Here is a 19,821-nt window from a genome sequence, read left to right on the forward strand (position 1 = left end):
GGCTACGGCCACTACCTTTGGAGAAAACTCAATTTCCCAGATTTATTTGCATCTGACACACTTTGCAGCAGCATACTAGATGCTGGAGCAGGGAGAGATGCCCCTCTTACTTTCTGCCAGTGAAACAGCTTCATAAGTGAATAAGAGGGAAAGAAGAGAGAAATTGGGGAAAGGATGAACTGGGATCTGACTGTGTTACATCATTGACTAGGATCAGAACAGGGTTTGAATTGATTTTTGAATTGACTCAGATCATGCCGAGCAATTTACTGTCTCCTTTTGAATGGTGTAGTTTAGCTTAGCCTGATCTTATCCAATTCAAATTTGGGAGAATTCATCCCTTGCTTGAAGTATCCGAGTCCTGCATTGCTGACAGCCAAGGTCAATATTCATGAATTTGAATTGATTGCTTTTTAAAACTGGTATCTTTTTGGATCTTTTTGATGCCCTCTAATCTAATGTTTGTTACTCTATTCCAGGCATATTTTTTTTTTTTCAATTTCATTTTTTAAAAAACAAAAAAGACATGACTTATTTGTACACGTTTCATATCACCAGATTTTGTTTTGCAAGCGCTGCATTTTTCATATCATTCCATTCATTTGTGTAGTTCCTTGAAAGAACAGAAGAAAGTCGGACTCTGACAGAAGCTTTCAATGACCAGACAAACAGCCAGAGTGGCCAATCTACTGAGACACCCAATGAGGTGGGATTTTTGTCTAGTGTATTTAAATAGTTTTAATAGCCCTTTCCTTTTGGAATATACAGGTCTGAGCTTCAAGTGACTCAGTAAGTTTACCCTTGTAGAAATTTGGTTGACTTAGTTTGTGCTTTGGCTCACTTCAGCTGCCCGAAGCTATTTGCACTGCAGGCAGTCCAAGGTTTCCAATACCAGCTACACTACACTGAGATCTCTTCTGGCAATAGAGACCTTCAATCGGTTACTTTGTTCCATTGTTTTCCCTCCTATTACTGTATTTCACCACGTAATGGTCACATTTTTATGTGCTGATTTTTCACTTCCAGAAAGGGTGCGATCATTATGAGGTGAATTATGGTAAGGTGGTTGGAAGCTGGTGAGGTGGCTGGAAGCTAGCATGTCCCAGAGTGCGGGTCACTCACAAACCTATCCCCTCCCCCTCACATACCCCTGCCCACTCGCACTGCCCTCATCCAACCCGCCTCAGAAGGAAAAATCCTCATATGCTCGTTCACCCACATTCAACTCCTTGCCACCCAGCTGCTTCTCCTCGAACTCAAGCCCATCCCCCTTTCTCTTCCTCATGCTGGGTCTGGGACTGTGCAAGAGAGGCATGCAGGCAGCACAACAAAATTTGGCCAAGGCACCAGAGTTGTCCACAGGGAGAGCGAGAATAGAGGAGCCTTGGTGATCCCAGGCTGCAATTTTCATGTTTTTCGCTTGACCTCCTTTCCAGCACTGCCATAATCCCTCCCCAGAGCCGTCCCCTCTGCCCCCTGACCATGTACAGAAATATACTGGTACAGATAATACGTATGCTGAGAATTACCCCTGCAACTATTCTGTGGAGGAATGCTCTGGGACCAATTTCAGGGTCGGATAAAGGGGTGTGTGATTATTACACAGTGGTGACCAGTATGCAGTGAAATACTTTAGTGCTTATCCTCCCCATTGCCCTCCTGCTCACAGTGTCCATAAGTTGGTAACTCCATTACTTTTGTCTGGCCATCTTTGCTTAAGTCATTGTTGGGGAACCCCTGCACCATGGACCTAATTAGGCCCAGAATTTGATCCATGATACAGTTTCTTCCCAAGCCACACTCACCTGCTCTACAGTTAACATAATGTATGACATCAGGTTTGGGGAAAGTAAAGACAGGGTTCCCTGCTGAAATGAAAGCAGCGTTTGCAGACACTCCTGATCAGCTGATCCAATGGCATGTGCAACACCTGCTCCTTTACCAGTGTGGTTTGAAGCTGTGCAGGCAAAGGAACAGGGCGTTGCAAGTGCAACTGGTCATCTGATTGATTTCAAAGACTGCAGTTAATAGAAAACACATCACCTGGCATCATGGTTAAATCAGGTGACTGACAAGTGGGCAGCTATGCCCAAATGTCAAAATGGTTCACAGGGCTTAAGTCATAGGACTATAAGAAGTTGCCTTGTACCAAATCAGAACACTGGCATATCTGGCCTACTGACAGCTGCTCAGCTGTCCACAGACACGAGTCATTTCTAGCCCTACTTGGAGATGCTGAGGATTGAACCTTAGATCTTCTGCTGCAGCCTTTCTTACTAAATGGAAGAGGTGTCAGAGTTATGAGCAGCACAGCCTCCAACAATCATATCAACAAGTGTGGTGAAGCAGGCATTGTGCCAGGTTACCTGGAGGAACAAATACTTCTTGCTTTGCATAATTAATTGGACCCTCTGGGAGCCCCTGCCTAGTGAGGTATGACTGGTAGTTCACCACCTTTTGGCGGTGGCAGCCCAGCTGTGGAGTGCAGAAAAGTGACTTTGTAGTGGTGAATATATTTTGGACATTGGTGGTGTTTTTTTTAATAACCCTTTAAAATTGGGTTAAAATATTGTTGCTGTTACTCAAGAATCTGGAATTGTTCTTCTTTTCAGATCTTGGATTTTTTTTTTAAAATAGGGCACTATATGTTCTTATTTTTATGGTTTCATAATTGCATTTTAATGGTTTACTATTGTAAGTGGCCCAGCACATGCAGTGCTGTTAATAAATAATGGGTTGTATCCAACTACATTTTATTCAGGATAGACCCATTAGAATCAATGGTCCTGAGCTAGTAATATCCATGAATTTAAGTGGGTATACTCTGAGTAGGGCTTGCATTGTATATAGTCTAATAACTTTCCCTCATCTGGGTTTGGCAAGAGCAGCTCTGAATCAGCATGTTGCACTGGCACTGAAAGCTCTGCACTGGATGTCAGCATGTTCCCAAGCCAAGTTCAAGGGTTACACTGTTAGTGTATAAAGCCATCAATAGCTTAGGACCTTTTGGCATTGTCCCTTCTGCACAGGCCATGTCACTGCAATCATCTGAAGAGCCCCTCCTACTGCCTTGTTAGTGAAGTTCGCACATGAACTAAGCCTTTTAGCATAGTGACAGCAGTACTTTGGAACACCTTTCCTATTGAAATCAGATAGGCACCTATAATTTTGTTGTTTTGTCATCTGCTGAAAAAATGTTTTGCCAGGTGTTTTTAGAGAATAAGGTGCCAGGTGTTTTTAGAGAATTTAGAGAATTAGATTCACTTTTCTATGTGTTTTACGGTTTTATAATCTTATGTTTTAATAATTTTATTGTACACTACCATGATTTTTTTTTTAAAAAATTGAGTTGGCTTTTAGTAACTACTTCTGTAACAAACAAACAAACAAACAAACAAACAATAAAATAAAATGTAGGCTTTATTTTTAATGAGGGCTAATTGTAATTTGGCCTTAAGAATTATCTTAATGCACATGGCTGCATCTAAGGGGCTGGATAGTAAAACCTTCTCCATTTGTAGGGTAAAAATACCCTAAACAAATTGCACTTGAAATGAGCAAGCTCCCAGAACCACCCAGGAAAAATGACTAAAAAGTAAGGCTATGTTCCTTTAGTGAATTAATCCTCTCACTTATTTGATTTTTTAAAAAATGTTCTGATTGACTTTAAAAGGTGCCCCTCCTGCATTAATTGCACAACAGATTTAATAATAGCGGTGGTAATGGTAGTCATAGCAACATCAGTAGCAACTGTAATAAACAACTATTTTAATTACAGTCACATATAAAATTAAATGAAGTATTCCATCCTATGTGGGAAAATTGGGAGATGCCTCTTCTAAGATGTGACCTGCATATTACATAGGAAAACAAGGTATTTTTTTAAAATGCTAGATCGATTATTATTTGGTCATATTCAAATTTATGCAGAATTAGTTCATTCATTGACTAAAACACGGAGGATTAATCAACCTAAGATTACTTTAATTGAGGGATAGCTTTTCTAAAAAGTATTGGAGCCTTCACTTTCTCATGAGAGATACTTGCAAGGAAACCTTGTTAGTTCCCCTATGACAGCTCTTTATTTCTTTTTCTTCCACCCTGAAGAAACCAATATCAAATTGGTGTTCATTAGTGTTGATACTAATGAGTGGTATGTGGAATAATTTTACTGAGACTGTCTTTTCTAATGTAGATTAATCCCCTCCAAGAAGATAAAGTCTTATTATGTAAAGATCACAGCCCCCAAAGTAATAGAACATTGACATACCTGTCTCTAGTTATTATTTTTAAGAAAAGAAGTAAGTGCATTTTTCTTTTTAGCAGGCAACTCCTTCGGATTATTCGGATATACAGTGTCTGAATCTAAATAAGCCTGAGTTTGAACGTGAGCTGGCTGATGGCAAATGCTTTGGCAGAAGCACAACAGGGAAAAAAGGCGAAGCTCGAGAGAGTGGTTTGCTCATGTCTCTTTTAAATGAAAATGGAGTGGCACTGCTTGGATCTAGGTAAGCGGGTGACTTAGACACAACACTTTTAACAGTTGTTCTATTGCAAAAGAGAGGAAAGCAATTGTGTTAAAAGTGAATTTAGATAACGGTGCTCTCTAATTTACCTGGGAGATTGGCAAGCCTCCTTCAGAGTCGTTTTAGTCCATCATGCAATTAAGTAATTAGGAGATGTAAAGCACAGTCAGAGACATCAGTTACAAGATCCATTTTCCTTCATGGCAAGATGGCAACATACAGGGAATCTATAAACTATACAAAATGACAGAGCAAAGACCTCACAGTTCCTTCCAGGCAAATAGAAGAAGATTGTCCAAATGGTTGGGAGTTGCAAAGCCCTGAAAACTGAGAGCTGGGAGTCATTAAATCATGCTCCTGCCCCAAAGTTACAAAATGCCCACTCCCATTCTTGCTGCCTGCAAATAATAGGAAGGATTCCAGGAAAGAGGGGTATAGGCAAAGAAGACCTCAAAACTTGCTTCCCGTGACCACCTGTCTGGTGAAAACAATCTTTATGATTTATGTTTGAATATTGCTGAAAGTGATTTCATTAATGTATTTTGATTTATAAGCTGCCTTATTTATATTCTGAAAGGCAGAGTACAAATAGTTACAACAAATAAATGGTACTGGTTTAGCCCTAGATAGGACCCTCATTGATCCACACTGCATCTATGGCAGTGATTGCTGCATTATATGAATGTGATTAGGGAAATTCAGAGAGAGCTACTACTTTGTTTGAAGCCAGGGTTCACTAATGCTCAGCAGCCAGATTCCTTCTGAAATGAATGATACTAACTGCTGTTCATCCTTCATCAGCTGAAGAGCATAAGTTAATATTAGTCACCAAAGCAATGTAGAATGGCAGATGAGAGATCTTCAGATACGAATCTAGAACATTGCCACCTTTCTCAACCTTACATAAAAATTTGCTATGGAGCATTTCCCTTCCAGCATTTTTAGGACTCTGATACACCATTCATCCTAATGTTTTCCTGTAAATTCTCTCAGCCTGATTGGTGCCAAGGCAATAGTGCTGGGTAACTTACTTCTCACGAATGGCATTAAAAACACACTCAGCATTCTTTCTTTCAACTGCCAGCCTTCTAAATGCCTCTTGTTTTCAGTCCTGGCTTGTATTTCAAATGGCACAAAACAACTCTTTATTGACATGCTTGAAATTAACGACAGGATTTGTTTTGGAGTGTAATGTCCTTCTATTTAGTTTCCATTGGATTGTGAAATTGCTTTCCAAGCTGACATCCATAAGCCTTTAGCAGTATACAGAGCTATGCCTGGAAATTTACTAAGTTGGCTATTGCTTCTGATGGAGTATGCTTCCAACATGTTTTCAGACTGATTTGTGGTGTTAAAATAGAAGACAGCTTAACTGTGTGGGGATTCCAGAGGTTGCCAGTATGGCACCCACAGGCAGCACTTACAGATTTCTTCCCTGGTGCTTGCAGGGTCCCCTCCCTGATCCTACCCCATAATTTACACTAGTCTTTAAACAAGCATTCTACTGTAGCCTGTGAAATAGGTTGTGGCATGTACTTGGTGTCAGTGGCGTAGCATGGGGGGTGCAGGCGGGGCCGACCGCACCGGGCGCAACACCTGGGGGTTAGGGGTTAGGGGGCGCAAATCCACGGGTTAGGGGGTGCAAATAACTTGCCTTGCCCCGGGTGCTGACAACCCACTCTACGCCACTGCTTGGTGTAGTTTATTCCTCTGGTTTACAATGAATATGGCTATGGGCCCCAAAAGTTTGGCAGTCCCTGGCTTAAACTTTCAGACTCTACAGTCTTTGGACTGGGGAGAGGAAGCAGGGAGTTCAACCCTTTCTCCCCCATCATTGTCCTGGAAATAAATAAAAAATCTATTAAAAGCAGGTGAGTGCATTATAAGAGAACCCTCCTCTGGTGCGATTGGTCACTTTCCTTGAAAGGGAGGTTGTATAGGCTTTCCTATTACTAGTTACGTAACCAAAAGTGGTCATTAATCACATTAATGCAATTAATGCCGTGTCTGATTTGGCTGCTAGAACTGTAACTTTAGGATTATTTTATACCTGAGACTTCTCCTGCCAAACCCTCTTTCTCAGTCCTGCTCAACTTCTGAGTAGCAGTAGTGTTTTGAGAAGGTATTTCTTTGTAACTCATCCTGGATTTCTCCAAGTCACGTATCTGAGATTTCTTTCTTTCAACAATTTCTTTTACTTATTTCATCAATTTATATACAACTTAATTACAATAGTCTGCAGGTGGTATATATCTGACACAAAGTGAGATTATGAAATATGTGTGAATTCTTTTTAATGATTTTATAATGTAAATCATAGAAGATAATATTGTTTCCTTATCGTTACTATTCTCTCCCCCCCTCTGTAAAACTAGAGATGAACAAATACAAATTGCAAATAACCTGTTAGATCATCTGAACACAAGCGAGCAAGACAGCTCAAGTGGCCATCTAGAGAATAATGATGAGAAAGATCTTAAGCAACTGATTATTCAGCTAAGAACTGAACTTGAGCAGCAAAGGCAAGCAAATAAATTCCTGAAGCTGCAAGTTGAATCCAAATCTACTTTGACTGAGGAAGAAGGGCTTGATCCCAAAACAATGCTACAGATTAATGTGGATATTGGATCATCAAAAGCTAAAGTGAAAACTGTAGCTACTCAAACAGGGACTGTTGAAGGTAACATCGTGGGACTGAAACATGAAGGCCAAATAGCAAGCTCTGAATACAAAGCAGCACCTTCAAGATTAAATGAAGAACCTTGGCGGGAGAGAGCCTCTGTGAAGAGTGAACAGCAAGAGATCCTTCGGCATACAAGGAAAATGAACAAAGTGAGTTTGTTTTAAGGTGCTAAAGCTCCTTTTTAGAGTGTGAAAGAGTTCTCTCCACAACCAATAGGGTTGTGTTGTTTTGGGAGACGGAATTACCTAAAGACTGGGGCAGGGGTCGGCAAGGTTTACCTCGCCTGGGCCGGCTCACTCCCATGGAGATCACTCTGTGGGCCAGATCGCGTCTGCACAGATGCAATTTCTGGCACTGCGGAAGCGAGTCCCTGCTCCACACTGTGCCGGTTTAGCATAGTGCGCAGGGACTTGCCGAGCGGGCGGCTCAGTTAGGAGGTGGCTCGTGGGCCTTTTAAATGACCCCCGTGGCCTGCTTGTGGCCCATGGGCCACAGGTTACCGACCCCTGGACTAGGATGTCAAAAGATACTTAAGATGCTTATACATATTGTATACATCAGCCAGTTTTTAAAAGCAGTATTACATCTGGCACCTGAACTCACGGTTTGCATGTTTGCTGTTGAGCTCCTTTTTCTTAAGCTGCAGCATCTGCATCTGAGCTCTCTTAAAAGGCTTTTGCATTAAACACTTTGTGGTGCACCTTAGTTACTTTTTTAAATTATTAAAAAAGTATTTATAAAATTCTGCCATCTCAAAATTTTTGGTGTGGTGTACAGAAATATGTATGGAAGAAGACATAAAACAAACAGTACAAAATCATTGTTAAAAAGACTGACTACTCAAGAAAGTTTTAAACCCTTACATAGACCTGTTGGCATAGAAAGGTTTTTAAGAGCTGTCTTCAATGTATACAGGAGGGGGAGGGGGACTAGGCATTGCTAGGTAACAGGTTGACATTGCTAGGTTTGGTCTTGGTCTTGCATGTCACTGAAATGTTGGTCACAGTCAGTTACAGCAAGCACAAACCTAGTAGAGCTGCATGCTTTGAGGTGAGGGCTTTTGGCAGGATTTAGGCTTAATAGAACCAGGTGGCAAAGCTGTGATGTTGTTTCAGGAGCAACAAGACTGAGCTCTATGTAGCAGCAGCAGCAGCAGCTGTGTCCCAATTGTTAGCTCTGCCCCCACACAGAGATAGATCCCTCTTCAGTTAAAAGGGGCCAGCCTGCTCTGGTAGTCTTCTGCTCCAGTGGAGCAGAAGAGACTCTACCCTCCTTGGGGCTACCACAATGGAACCCAACATTGTATGAAGAACATTGTCAAATGGCAGCATCAGTGAAGATGGTGAGGTGTTCTGTGAGGAACTGTTGAAAGAGCTGGGTAGGTTTAGTATGGAAGATAAATTGTTATGGGGAGACATAATCAATGTCTTCAAATATCTGAAGTCACTCAAAGGATGGAGCAGACTCCAAAAGGCAGGTGGACCAGTGGGTGGGCATAGTAGGGGCAGTGGGTTTTGGCTAAACATTTGGATAAACTTCTTCATGGTTAGAGCTGTTTGGCAGAGGAAATCTTAGGAGGTGGTGTACTCTCCTTTGCCAAATGTATTTAAACAGGCTGGCCAATCTTTGTCAGACATATGGTACTTCATTTGCATCCTACATTGCAGATCCTGCTTTGAGCAGTGTGTTGGACTAGAAAATAACCTTGCAGGTCACTTTCAGCTCAATGACTCCATGAGGATGTCCTAGGAAGCTCCCAAGAGAGCAGATAGAGCCTTTGTATTTGGCTTTCCCACATGCATATGACATTTCTCTGGCCACTGGTGGGAACAGAATGTTATACTGGATGAATCTTAGTTTGACCCAGTCTTGGAATTCTTGTTGCAGCCTCCATTATTTTACCTTAGGATACAGAGCTTCCGTTCTTTACCAGTTTGGTTATTAAATTGTTGATAGACTATATTCTATGAATATATTTAATTAAAAAATAATGTTTGGTGACAATGAATTTCATAAGCTAATGATGCTTTGTGTGAAGGGGCACTCCCTTTTCTTTCTTTTTTTAAATGTAAATTCATAAGGTTCCTGGAAGGATAAAGTGTGTTTGAATTATTCCTTTATAGAAATCTAATTTGTCAAGCCTTTCTATTTAAACCTTGATACAAAAATGATAATGGTCTTTTTGTTTGTTTGTTTGTTTGTTTGTTTGTTTACATACCGCTCTTCATCAAAAGATCTCAGGATGGTTCACAAGATAAAAATACAAGATAAAAACACAAATAAGTAATTAAAACAAAAACAAGAAAACAATAGTACCCAATAACAAAACAATATAACAACCAGAGAAACTTTTCTTGCTCAATCATGCTTTGAGTTTTCTCATCCACCCTTACATGTTATTACTAATCTCATTGACGCTTTGTCACAAAGCTGAACTGAATTTCATGTCACTTTTCACATGAAGGGGAGGCAGCATGCTCTTCTCCAAAAGAAGCACTTTTAACTTTTTTCCTGCAATGTTTTGCATGATATTCCTGTTGTCCCGCTCAGCAGGGTTGTTCTTGCTAGCTACATAATCTAGCCATGTGGACAGTGTGTTGAACATCATGGCACCATGTAGCCAATCCAGTATGACTGCATACTGACCCTCTGACTAAGTCAGAGGGAAGGCAGTGCTTCTTATCTTTATTATTAATTATTATTATTTATTAAACAATAATATCTAATATTATTATTTAATATTGGTAATCTTAGGGTGGTTCACAACATAAATCTGAATTGTGTGTGTGTGTGTCCTGGTTCACAGATCACCCACTCTTGAATTGTACATTGTAACTAGGAGTAGGGTGTTTCTTAGGAGTGTGTGTGTTGCACCCCCCCCCTCGGTAAAATGTTACCCCTTTCAGTTAAGGTTCGTTTGCAAAATATTCAAGGCTGGATTTTAGTGACCATTGTTTTCTTATACTGATCTTCCCTTCTCAACCTACTCACATTTTTCTATGTGTCATTTAGAGTGATCCTTGCCAGCCATTCAAGAAATCCTGTTTGCCTGTTTTACTGAAATTATCCAAGTCGTTAGAAAGCATCTCCTTAAAGGACCCCATCTGGAAGCCAGATATGCAACTTCAGCATCGCATCTTTACCTTGGATGAAGATCTGAAGAAAAGAATTATGCAGCCACTTAATGATGAATTGCAGCCAAATGAAGTTGTGAGTGAGAGATCTGCTCAGGAAGGGATATTACTAGGAGGTAAGCAAGCAAGTACAGTTGAAATTAATACAGAAAGCATGCAGTGGCATTTCGTTCCTGTTGTGGTTGTGTCCAATTTGAATTCCACAGCAATATCCAGGGTTAGCATCACTTCAGCAATCAATAAGCTGCAAGTTTAAATGCTGTGTGCACCATTCAGTTTTACCCACCTTCCTCAACTCATTCTATTTTGTTGGGAAGAAAGGGGGGTGGGGGGAGAGGATGGTCGTCCCTAGCCTGTGTGGTGCAGGACACATTTTGTAGCACTAGCCATGGAGAACAAGATTAGCAAGGACCACTAGTCACAATGGCTATGCTCTCCCGCCACTGTTGGAGGTAGCATGCCTCTGAATACCAGTTGCTGGGTATTATAGCCCCCCCCATAAGTAAAAATGAATAGAAATCTGAGGTTCTGACTCCCCTATCAAAAGGCTGCCCTCCCCCCAAAAAATCCTGCTTAAATAGAATATGTTTTGTTTATAATTGTTATAATTCGTGCAAAATATAGTTACATAAAATGATAGCAAGATAATGAAATATTGTTGAAGCAGAAAAACATAGAATTATGGAGCTGGAATGGACCCCAAGGGTCATCTTTCTAGTGCAACCCCCAGCAATGTAGGAAACTCAGCTAAAGCATCCATGACAGATGACCATCCAACCTCTGCTTAGAAACTGCCAAGGAAGGAGAGTCCACAACTTCCCAAGGAAGATCCATCTTCCATGTATTATAAAAAGTAAACAACACTTATTTGACCCCAGTTTTTTTACACTACAGATACAATCCAAAAGATGCACAAGGCATTCTGTATATGTGGGAGAATTTTAAAAAGCAAGTGTTCCTCATTAACCTGGTGCAAAAAGCTTGTCATCCAGGGGAGCCCTAGCTTCCTAGATAAAACACTATAGTCCCCCACACTCTTACCTGGGAATAAGATGTGACAACACAACGGCACTCTCTCCCCCTCTCTCCCCAACTGCACCAGCCCTCAGTTTCCCTTTCCCTCAGGTGAATTCCCCCAATGGAGAATGCATCACAAGCGACAGTGGGTTTTTCGTTTGGGAAAACAGGTTGCAAACAAACTTTATTATAACAGATGTAAACAAGGAGTTTTTGTTCTTCTTCTTCCACAGAAATGTAACAAGCAGTTAGGTTATTCACAGCATAGTGCCGTTGCTTTACGTATACTGAAATGTATACTGTTTGAGGTTATAGGCTGTATGCGAAAGGTCAGCAAGGTTTACTTCACCTGGGTCGGTTCACTCCAGTGGAGATCCCTCTGTGGGCTGAATTGCGTGTGAGTGCGCCCCCCCCCCCCGTGATTTCCGCAGTTGCAATTTCTGGCGCCGCAGAAGTGAGTCCCCTGCTCCACACTGCTTCAGCTTAGCGCAGTGTGCAGGGACTTACTGAGCAGGCAGCTGGGTTCGGGGGCGGCTCGGGGGCTGGTTAAATGACCCCCCGTGGGCCACTTGTGGCCCATGGGCCTTAGGTTGCCTACCCCTGCTGTATGCTGTTCAGGCTTAAGGGTACCTTCTTTTACACACCTTCCATAGATCAGACTTCTCCACACACACTTCAGCAACTTAGGATTTTAACTGGACTGTTTCCCTTACAGACCCCCAAATCCTTCCTGGCCTCGGAATCACTACTGCCCTTTCCTGTCAGAGTATCCCCTCTGGGGACCCTTTTTTCTGCAGGCACGTGTGGGACTGTGCCTTTTCTGCGATTCAGAACCTGAGAGCATCTCCTGGGAGTTCTCGGCTCTCCTCAGCCTCCTGACAGAATCCCCCTCACACACTCCTGCCTCCACTCCAACTGCCTCCCCTGGAACTCTGGCCAGTCAGCCATTGTTGTTAGTTAATTGTTTGCTGGCAGGGGGGGGGGGGAACACTTGATGACTCAACCTGCTCAGAAAATAAACTTTTTCGTCACAATAAGGCCCACTGAACTCAGTGTGGCTTTCTTCTGAGTAGACAGTTATTTACTAGATGCAAATCAGCAGCACTAGATGACCCGCTCAGCTAGGCACTGGGGTGGATTTCTCCCTGTGCCTTGCAGAGCTGGGCTGATGATGCCAATGAGCCATGCGCCCCTCAGCAACATCCAAAGGCCCTGATCCACTAGGTGCTGGGGTGGATTGCACTCTGTACCTTACAGAGTCAGGCCCAGGCTGCCACCAGGCCCAGCACTGGCAGCAGCAACAAGCAGCTCTGGCCATTGCCACCCCACTGCAGCACTTACTTGACTTGGGGGTTCTGGATCACGGGCTCTACTGGTAAAAATGGGAACCTCAGCAATTCCTTCTCCCACCAGAAACAAGCCAGGACTGCTCCAAGAAAACACACATGGCAAAAAGGAACTCTAGGCCCTGGTGGGTCACCCCATACCTGCTTGGAATTAGCCAAGCAGATAGCCAACCAATCAGGATTTATTTTTTTTAATGATCCCCCCATCACTTCTCACTTCCCTCTGTGGCCCCCTAGCCTCGTGGTGTGGCCTCCATTTTCACATTTTGTAACCTGGGCTCTCCTTGGAATTTCCTGGCGGGGCTCCAGGGACCCATATGGCCCCTGCTTTAGAAACACTGGTCTACTCTGCCTTTCCAGGCCCTTGGGCATAGAAGGGAATTTTCCATCAGCTGCTACTGGTTATGCCTGGGATTGAACATGAGGACATTGTACCATGAGGCTACAGACCCTTTCCATGGATGTCCATGCTTCCCTGTCTGTTTTTCTGTGGGTCAGATAGCAGGTTTGGGAGCATTTAGATTGGGGAGCATGACATAGGGGTAAGGATGAAACACCCATTCTCCGTTCTCTCTTACTTCCCTTACTATTTCATTAATGTGTGGGGTGTGTGTGTGTCTGTTTCATTGAAGAGAAAATGTTAATGCCCACATCTTATTTATTATGCACATTACCCTAGGTTCCCGAATGTGCTTTCCTTGTGGATCAAGTGGTACATAAGAGAATAAGTATAATAAATAAGATGGTTGCAGAACAGTAATTTTTTTTTTATGAGGACACTTGTTCGCTTGGAGACAGATAAAGTAGATCATTTTAACATTGTGGATGAGGAATAGAATTTAATGTCTCACTCGGCTAGAAGAAATGGAGCTGTGCCTTGCAAAGATGTACTCTGGATTACATTGGAAGACAGTTGCTGTCCCCTCTCCCCTTGCCAGTGGTTTACTGCAGGGATCCCTCATGCCACTGAAGGATTGGCATCATTTCCCCTCCCTCCCATCCACTACCAGCACCACTTTGCTGTCCCTTTAATTCCATTTATAGTTCAATCCCAATAAGGATTGGATTTTCTACCAGGCCAACAATAGGCAGTAGTTTACCTGCCCCCAAACCCATTTCTACCTTGCACCTATCACCTTTCAGTATCACACCTCCTTGTGATACTGAAAGTTAAATTGCACAGATGGATCTAAGAACTTCAATCAGTGAGCAGCTCTACATGCAGCTAAAGGGATACAACAGGTGTAATGCTGCCAAATTTGATTAGAATGCCCTCTCCTTAACTCTGAAGTAAGGAGTGGTAGTAGGAGCTGAGAGTTAAAAGTGGTAGAGGAGAGCCAGGTGGATTCTGCAGAAATACTTGGATTTTTGTAGTTATTTACATTTCACCCTGGGGTAGCCAACATTGCACACTCCATATATTGTTTGATTCCAGTTCCCTTCATCAGCTGGAGTCCAACAATGGGTGAAGGGCCACAGGTTCCTCAACTCTACTGGGACCTAGCCACTTATGTTTGACATTCTCTTCTGCAATAATGAATCTGCAGCTTGCTGAGCTCACCAGCAGACAGTTACAGATTGGTTTTGGTTCATATGGCACTTGCCTTTTGTCATCATCATCGGGCTGTGAATTGCCTCACCTCTTCCTTTGGACTACTTATCCCCACTAGGTTACTCCTGATCTTGCCTTTCTTCCATAAAACATAATGGTGGCATATAGGAGGGGAGTTGAGGATTGACCAGACCTGCAAGACCATTCCATCATGTCAATTTAGATCACACAGAAACATGACGGGGGAAACTAGGGCCCACAGCCAAGTTAATTTGGCTAATGAGAATGCCTGTGAGAATAATTTCTCACTTTTTTTCTTGGTGCTTTTTAGGCACTAGATGCTTGATAATATATTGATTGGGCATCTACTGATAGGGCATGCCAACACTCAACAGAAAATGTGAGGAGATGATGAAGAAAAATAAGATGAAGAACATGGGGCAATTGTCTGCTCTTAGACTGTTTTGCCTCTCTTCCTGCATCCATAGTACCAGTAGGGTAGAAGATCAGCAAAAGCTAGGAACCAACACCATGTGGCTTTATTTACTTACTCAAAAGGCTTACATTCTTTTCAGCTTCCAAGCCTGCAAGGCGGCTTATAGACAATGAAAATGATTGGTAATAACATCCAAAAGAACTCTTGAACCATCAAACATGCAAAAAGAGATCTGGACAATAAGACAACAGCTGCTACAAAAACAATACAGTGGTGCCCCGCAAGACGAACGCCTCGCAAGACGAAAAACCCGCTAGACGAAAGGGTTTTCCGTTTTGGAGGCGCTTCGCAAAACGAATTTCCCTATGGGCTTGCTTCGCAAGAAGAAAGCCCATAGGGAAATCTCCGGGGACCTCTTTTAAATGCTAGCGGTGGGGAGCAAAGCCTTTCCCCCCCCCCTCCGGCCTTCAGAAGAGGTCCAGGAAGGCCGGCGGGGGCCGAAAGGCTTTGCTCCCCACCGCCAGCATTTTAAAAGCAGTCCGGGATAGCAGGGAAGTGCTTCCCGCTACCCCGGATGGCTTTTGAAGGCAGGCAGGGGGGAGCAAAGACTTTTGCCCCCCGCCCACCTTCAGAAGAGGTGCTTTGCTCCCCCCTGCCTGCCTTCCCAGGAGAGCGGAGAAACGCAGCGCTGCGTTTCTCCGCTCTCCCGGGAAGGCAGGCAGGGGGGACAAAGACTTTTGCCCCCCGCCGGCCTTCAGAAGAGGTCCAGGACCTCTTCTGAAGGCTGGCGGGGGGCAAAAGTCTTTGTCCCCCCGCCTGCCTTCCCGGGGGCTTTTAAATTGCCCCGGGACAGCGGAGAATTCTTCTGCTGTCCCGTGGCGATTTTAAAATTCTGGCGGGCGGCAGCGCTGCTGCCCGCCAGCATTTTAAGATCGCCCCGGACAGCGGAGAAGTCCTCCGCTGTCCCAGGGTTTTTAAAATGCTGGCGGGCGGCAGCGAAGGCTTCGCTGCCGCCCGCTTCGCTGCCGCCTGTCAGCATTTTAAGATCACCCTGGGACAGCGGAGAAGTCTCCGCTGTCCCGGGAAGGCAGGCGGGGGGGAAGCAAAGACTTTCGCCCCCCGCCGGCCTTCAGAAGAGGTCGGGGGACAGACTGTCCCCGGACCTGATCTGAAGGCGGTTTCCATAGGAACGCATTGATTGATTTTCAATGCATTCCTATGGGAAACCGTGCTTCGCAAGACAAAAAACTCGCAAGACGAAAAGACTTGTGGAACGAATTAATTTCGTCTTGCGAGGCACCACTGTAAGTCATTAAATCCTTGGGAAAATAAAAGCCCTTTAAACTTTGTGTCCATAAAAATAAGAATCCTTACTGAAGAAGTATTTCCAGAGACACTGTTTTATAGGTGAAATGCCAGCATCAAAAAATTCCTGTTCATCACCCACCTAACCTAGGAGCACCCCAGAAGCTGATCTTAAAGAATGGGAACATGACATGCAGGAGGTATGCCTTCAGATAGGATGAAACACTGCGAATGTGTACTTTAGATCAGAGGCAGGGATTCTTTTTCATCTCAAGGGCTACATTCCCTTGCTTGCTCTGAATGACTGTGACCACAGTTTCCATAGCATGCAAGAACCACCCTTCCAGTGGTGGGCACAGCAGGGGCACAAGGGGGAGGAGAAACAAATGCAAGTTTTACCTTTGCACAGTAGGCTAGTTTAACACACATTCGCACATCACTCTCCATACTCCTATACCTGCAAGCAAAAGGCATTCTCACAGTCCAAGGCCAGGCAAAAACAGTCATGATGCAAAGCTGGACCAGTGAGGGGTCTGTGTGGGGAGATTTCTGAGTGCCAGACAGAGAGCCTTTGGAAGGTCACATTTCTCTCCTGCACCTGTGAAGATCAGTTTGAACTTCTAAATTGCTGAGATGTTTCATTTTTTAAATGTGTCCCTTTTCTCTTACCACTTTTCTCTTCATTTCCATGTTTTCTCCAGCTGAGTCATTGATCAGAGTAAATGGCTCTGAAGTGGATGTCACCTTGGTCAGTGGTGAAAGCAAAGGCGAAACTGCCAAGGATCCGAGCAGCAGCCAAGGTATGAGATGGATACACAAGTGATTTTGCCGGGATTGGTAGAACAAACCTTTCTTGCAAAACAAGCTGGTCATTTTTGTTAATTGTCCAAATAAATTCCAGCTAACAGCTTGTTTGCTAAAGTTAATTGCTCCTTTTTACCACAGTCCGTAACTTTAAAATATTGTTTGCTTAATTATCCCACAATAGCAGTCCCTGGGAATAGCAGCCACAGTCTTTTAAGTGTGGAAGAGTCCCCGGGATTTATGAGTATGGGTTTTAATAAAATGAATGAAATGTGTGCACAACTCTCTATGTACTCAGTGCCACAGAATTGGTCTGATCTTGGCTTGTGATTAAAAAAATTATTAATGGATTCTGATTTTTATTTTTGCATTCCTGAGGTTTCTAAACACCAGCTTACCCTCTCCCTTTGATTCCCTCAAAATATAAAGGAATTAGTGCAGATTATAGTTTATCAGTCATGTGACTGCTATGGAAGTACCAATATACTCTTTTGTCAACACTAGAAAGTCCCCCAAAGTTCATGTTCCACCAGGAATTTTTCCCATCGTTAAATGATAATGAATGGAAATTGGAAGAACAGTTATGGGACATGAAGAATGTTGCTTGGTTACTAGCAAACCACAACAGAATTGGTCTGGGGTTGTTTGCTTAAGGAGTAGGATTCAGATAGCTTGGGCATTTCAACTTAACTGAATTGCTTTCCAGTGTCACTTAGATTAGAGAAATGATTGATGGTTAGGTCTAATCTGGTATTCATTGGGATATTTAAATGCAACCTCTATAACCAAAGGAAAAATATTTCCGAGTACTTTGTGCTGGGGCTATACAAATGGAGTTGACTACCACATTCCTGCCATAGCTACTCTTGGAAACACTGTTGGACTGTATCCAGCAAGGTAGTACTTCAAAGGGATGACCTAGAGCAGGTTTTTGGACTGTCAGCAATCAGGTTGTTCATAATACATTGTGCACTCAGACCTTTTCAGTTAAATTGTTTATAGTTGACATAGAGGAGAAAGTTTATGAGTTGAGTTTTGGAATAGTCAAGTGACTGGACAAAGCAGAGGCCACTTGTGTAAATGGAGCTGTCAATATTAGAGTATTAGATGCAGATGGCTATGAGAGTTGGACTCCAACAACAACTGAAGGACCACCAGTTCTCCACCCCTCCTATAAGCTTTTCGTAATAGTAGGAATGGAGAACCTGTGGCCTTCTGGACTGCAATTCCTATGATCCCTAACAAATGGCCATGCTGGCTGGGGCTGATGGGAACTGAGTCCCACAACATTTGGAGGGCCATAAATTTCCCATTCATGCAGATAATGCTGAGCAGTGGCAGACCCAGAAGCCTCATTGGTTGGAAAAATAAGGGAATGTCTTAGACCGAGTCATAACCTCTAACCTTTAAGTAAAACACATTATTTTATTTCCAGAAACAGAAACTTCCACACCTGAGTCAAAGCTTGCTATGAAAGAGCTAAATCAAGAGTTTGCTTTCTCAGAGAAGGAAGATGTTGATGCAACTACCACATACTCAGATTCTAGGAGCCTACTTTCACTCAGCTTAAGAATTACAAGCATAGATGCATTTGACTATGAAGCTACTGATGACATTGAAGAATTGAGACAAATAATTAAGATTCTGAAGTCTGAACTGGCAAAGTACAGGATGCTGATGATCCACTTTGAGCCTGCCAAGCAACTCCCTTCTGGTGATATTTTAAGTACAACTCAGAATGATGGGAAGCTGCCCACGCACCATCATTTTCTTCCCATAATAGATGCCAGTAGGCCAGAGTTGCAAACTTTCTCTGATGAGCATCTGCAAGAGGAGCCTCAAATCCACTTCAAGGATCTCACATCTCATGACATGGAGCAACAAAATGAAAAAAAAATTCAAAAGCTGAAGGAACTACTGTCAGAGAATGAGATGGAGTTGGAAAAAGAGCAGATTGCAAACATACATCTTCTGGATGAGGTGTGCCGTCTGCAAAATAAACTTAAGGGAGTTTCACTGGCTAGGTGAGCTTATGATAAAGCAGCTTTGGGGAGGAAGTTTGGAGTGGGCAGGATGGTTAAGTAAATACATGAATGGTTCTTGAATGTAATACTCCATAGGACTCTGAGCAGCCTTGGAGGCCGTACTGATGTCATATCCTCATGTGTGTCATCATGAGACAGATTATGCTAGGGCAGGGATGGGGAAGCTCAGGCTTGAAGGCCAGATATGTAGCCCTCCAGGCCTCTCTATCTGGCCCTCATATCTCACCCAAGAACACATTCCTCACTGCCTTGCTTAGTACCCAAAGTGTTTTGCAGTGCTTAGGGAAACTTCAGAAGGCAGCTTAGAGCAAGGATGGGGAACCTCAGGCCAAATGTGACCCTCCAGATCTCCCTATCTGGCCCCATGGAACTATTCCATGGCCACATTCTCTTTTCAGACCACACACTACTCACTAGCCCTGCTTCATAACTCCCTTGAGTGATTTTGCCTGGCCTGAAGTGTCCTCATGCTTGTTTGGATGGAGAACAGAGAAATTAGCCTGCTGTATAAAGGTGGTCCCCCACCCCATAGTGCATCATTTGCTTATGGAGCTTGTTGTCAGTAGATGTAGTGATGGCCACTAGCTTGGGTGGGTTTAATAGAGGATTAAAGCAATTCATGGAGCATACATTTAGCAATGGCTTCCTATCATAGAATCTATGAAAGGCACCATTTTGAGGAACAATTTCTGGGATCAACAGTGGGACAGGGCTCTTCTCTTCATGTCCTGCCTGTAGGCTTTTGTTGCAGCATCTGGTTGGCTAACTGGGGAAGCAGAATGCTGGACTAGATGGGTCTTTGTTATGATCCAGCAAGGCTGCTCTTATGTTGAGGTAAATTACAGTGGTGCCCCCAAGACGAACGCCTTGCAAGACGGAAAACCTGCTAGACGAAAGGGTTTTCCGTTTTGGAGGCGCTTCGCAAAATGAATTTCACAAGACGAAAAAATCTTGCGTCCCCCCGCGGTTTTTT

The 19,821-nt window shown here is 43.3% G+C and overlaps 1 protein-coding gene across 6 annotated transcripts in view; it reads left to right on the forward strand.

The window, feature by feature from the left end:
• Positions 1 to 19,821, forward strand: part of CDK5RAP2 (CDK5 regulatory subunit associated protein 2) — a 131,240-nt gene that overhangs the window by 74,832 nt on the left and 36,587 nt on the right. For 3 of the 6 annotated variants that reach the window (XM_083721570.1, XM_083721573.1, XM_083721575.1), the window contains exons 19-24: positions 611 to 706; positions 4,324 to 4,508; positions 6,902 to 7,358; positions 10,222 to 10,459; positions 16,701 to 16,799; positions 18,239 to 18,827. In XM_083721570.1, coding sequence (XP_083577696.1) covers positions 611 to 706; positions 4,324 to 4,508; positions 6,902 to 7,358; positions 10,222 to 10,459; positions 16,701 to 16,799; positions 18,239 to 18,827 — 1,664 coding nt within the window. The remainder of the gene's footprint in view (positions 1 to 610; positions 707 to 4,323; positions 4,509 to 6,901; positions 7,359 to 10,221; positions 10,460 to 16,700; positions 16,800 to 18,238; positions 18,828 to 19,821) is intronic. The other 3 variants (XM_083721571.1, XM_083721574.1, XM_083721572.1) reach the window with 1 other exon arrangement.

This window comes from Podarcis gaigeae (assembly GCF_964106915.1).
Source record: "Podarcis gaigeae genome assembly, chromosome: Z".
In the NCBI taxonomy this organism is placed as follows: domain Eukaryota; kingdom Metazoa; phylum Chordata; class Lepidosauria; order Squamata; family Lacertidae; genus Podarcis; species Podarcis gaigeae.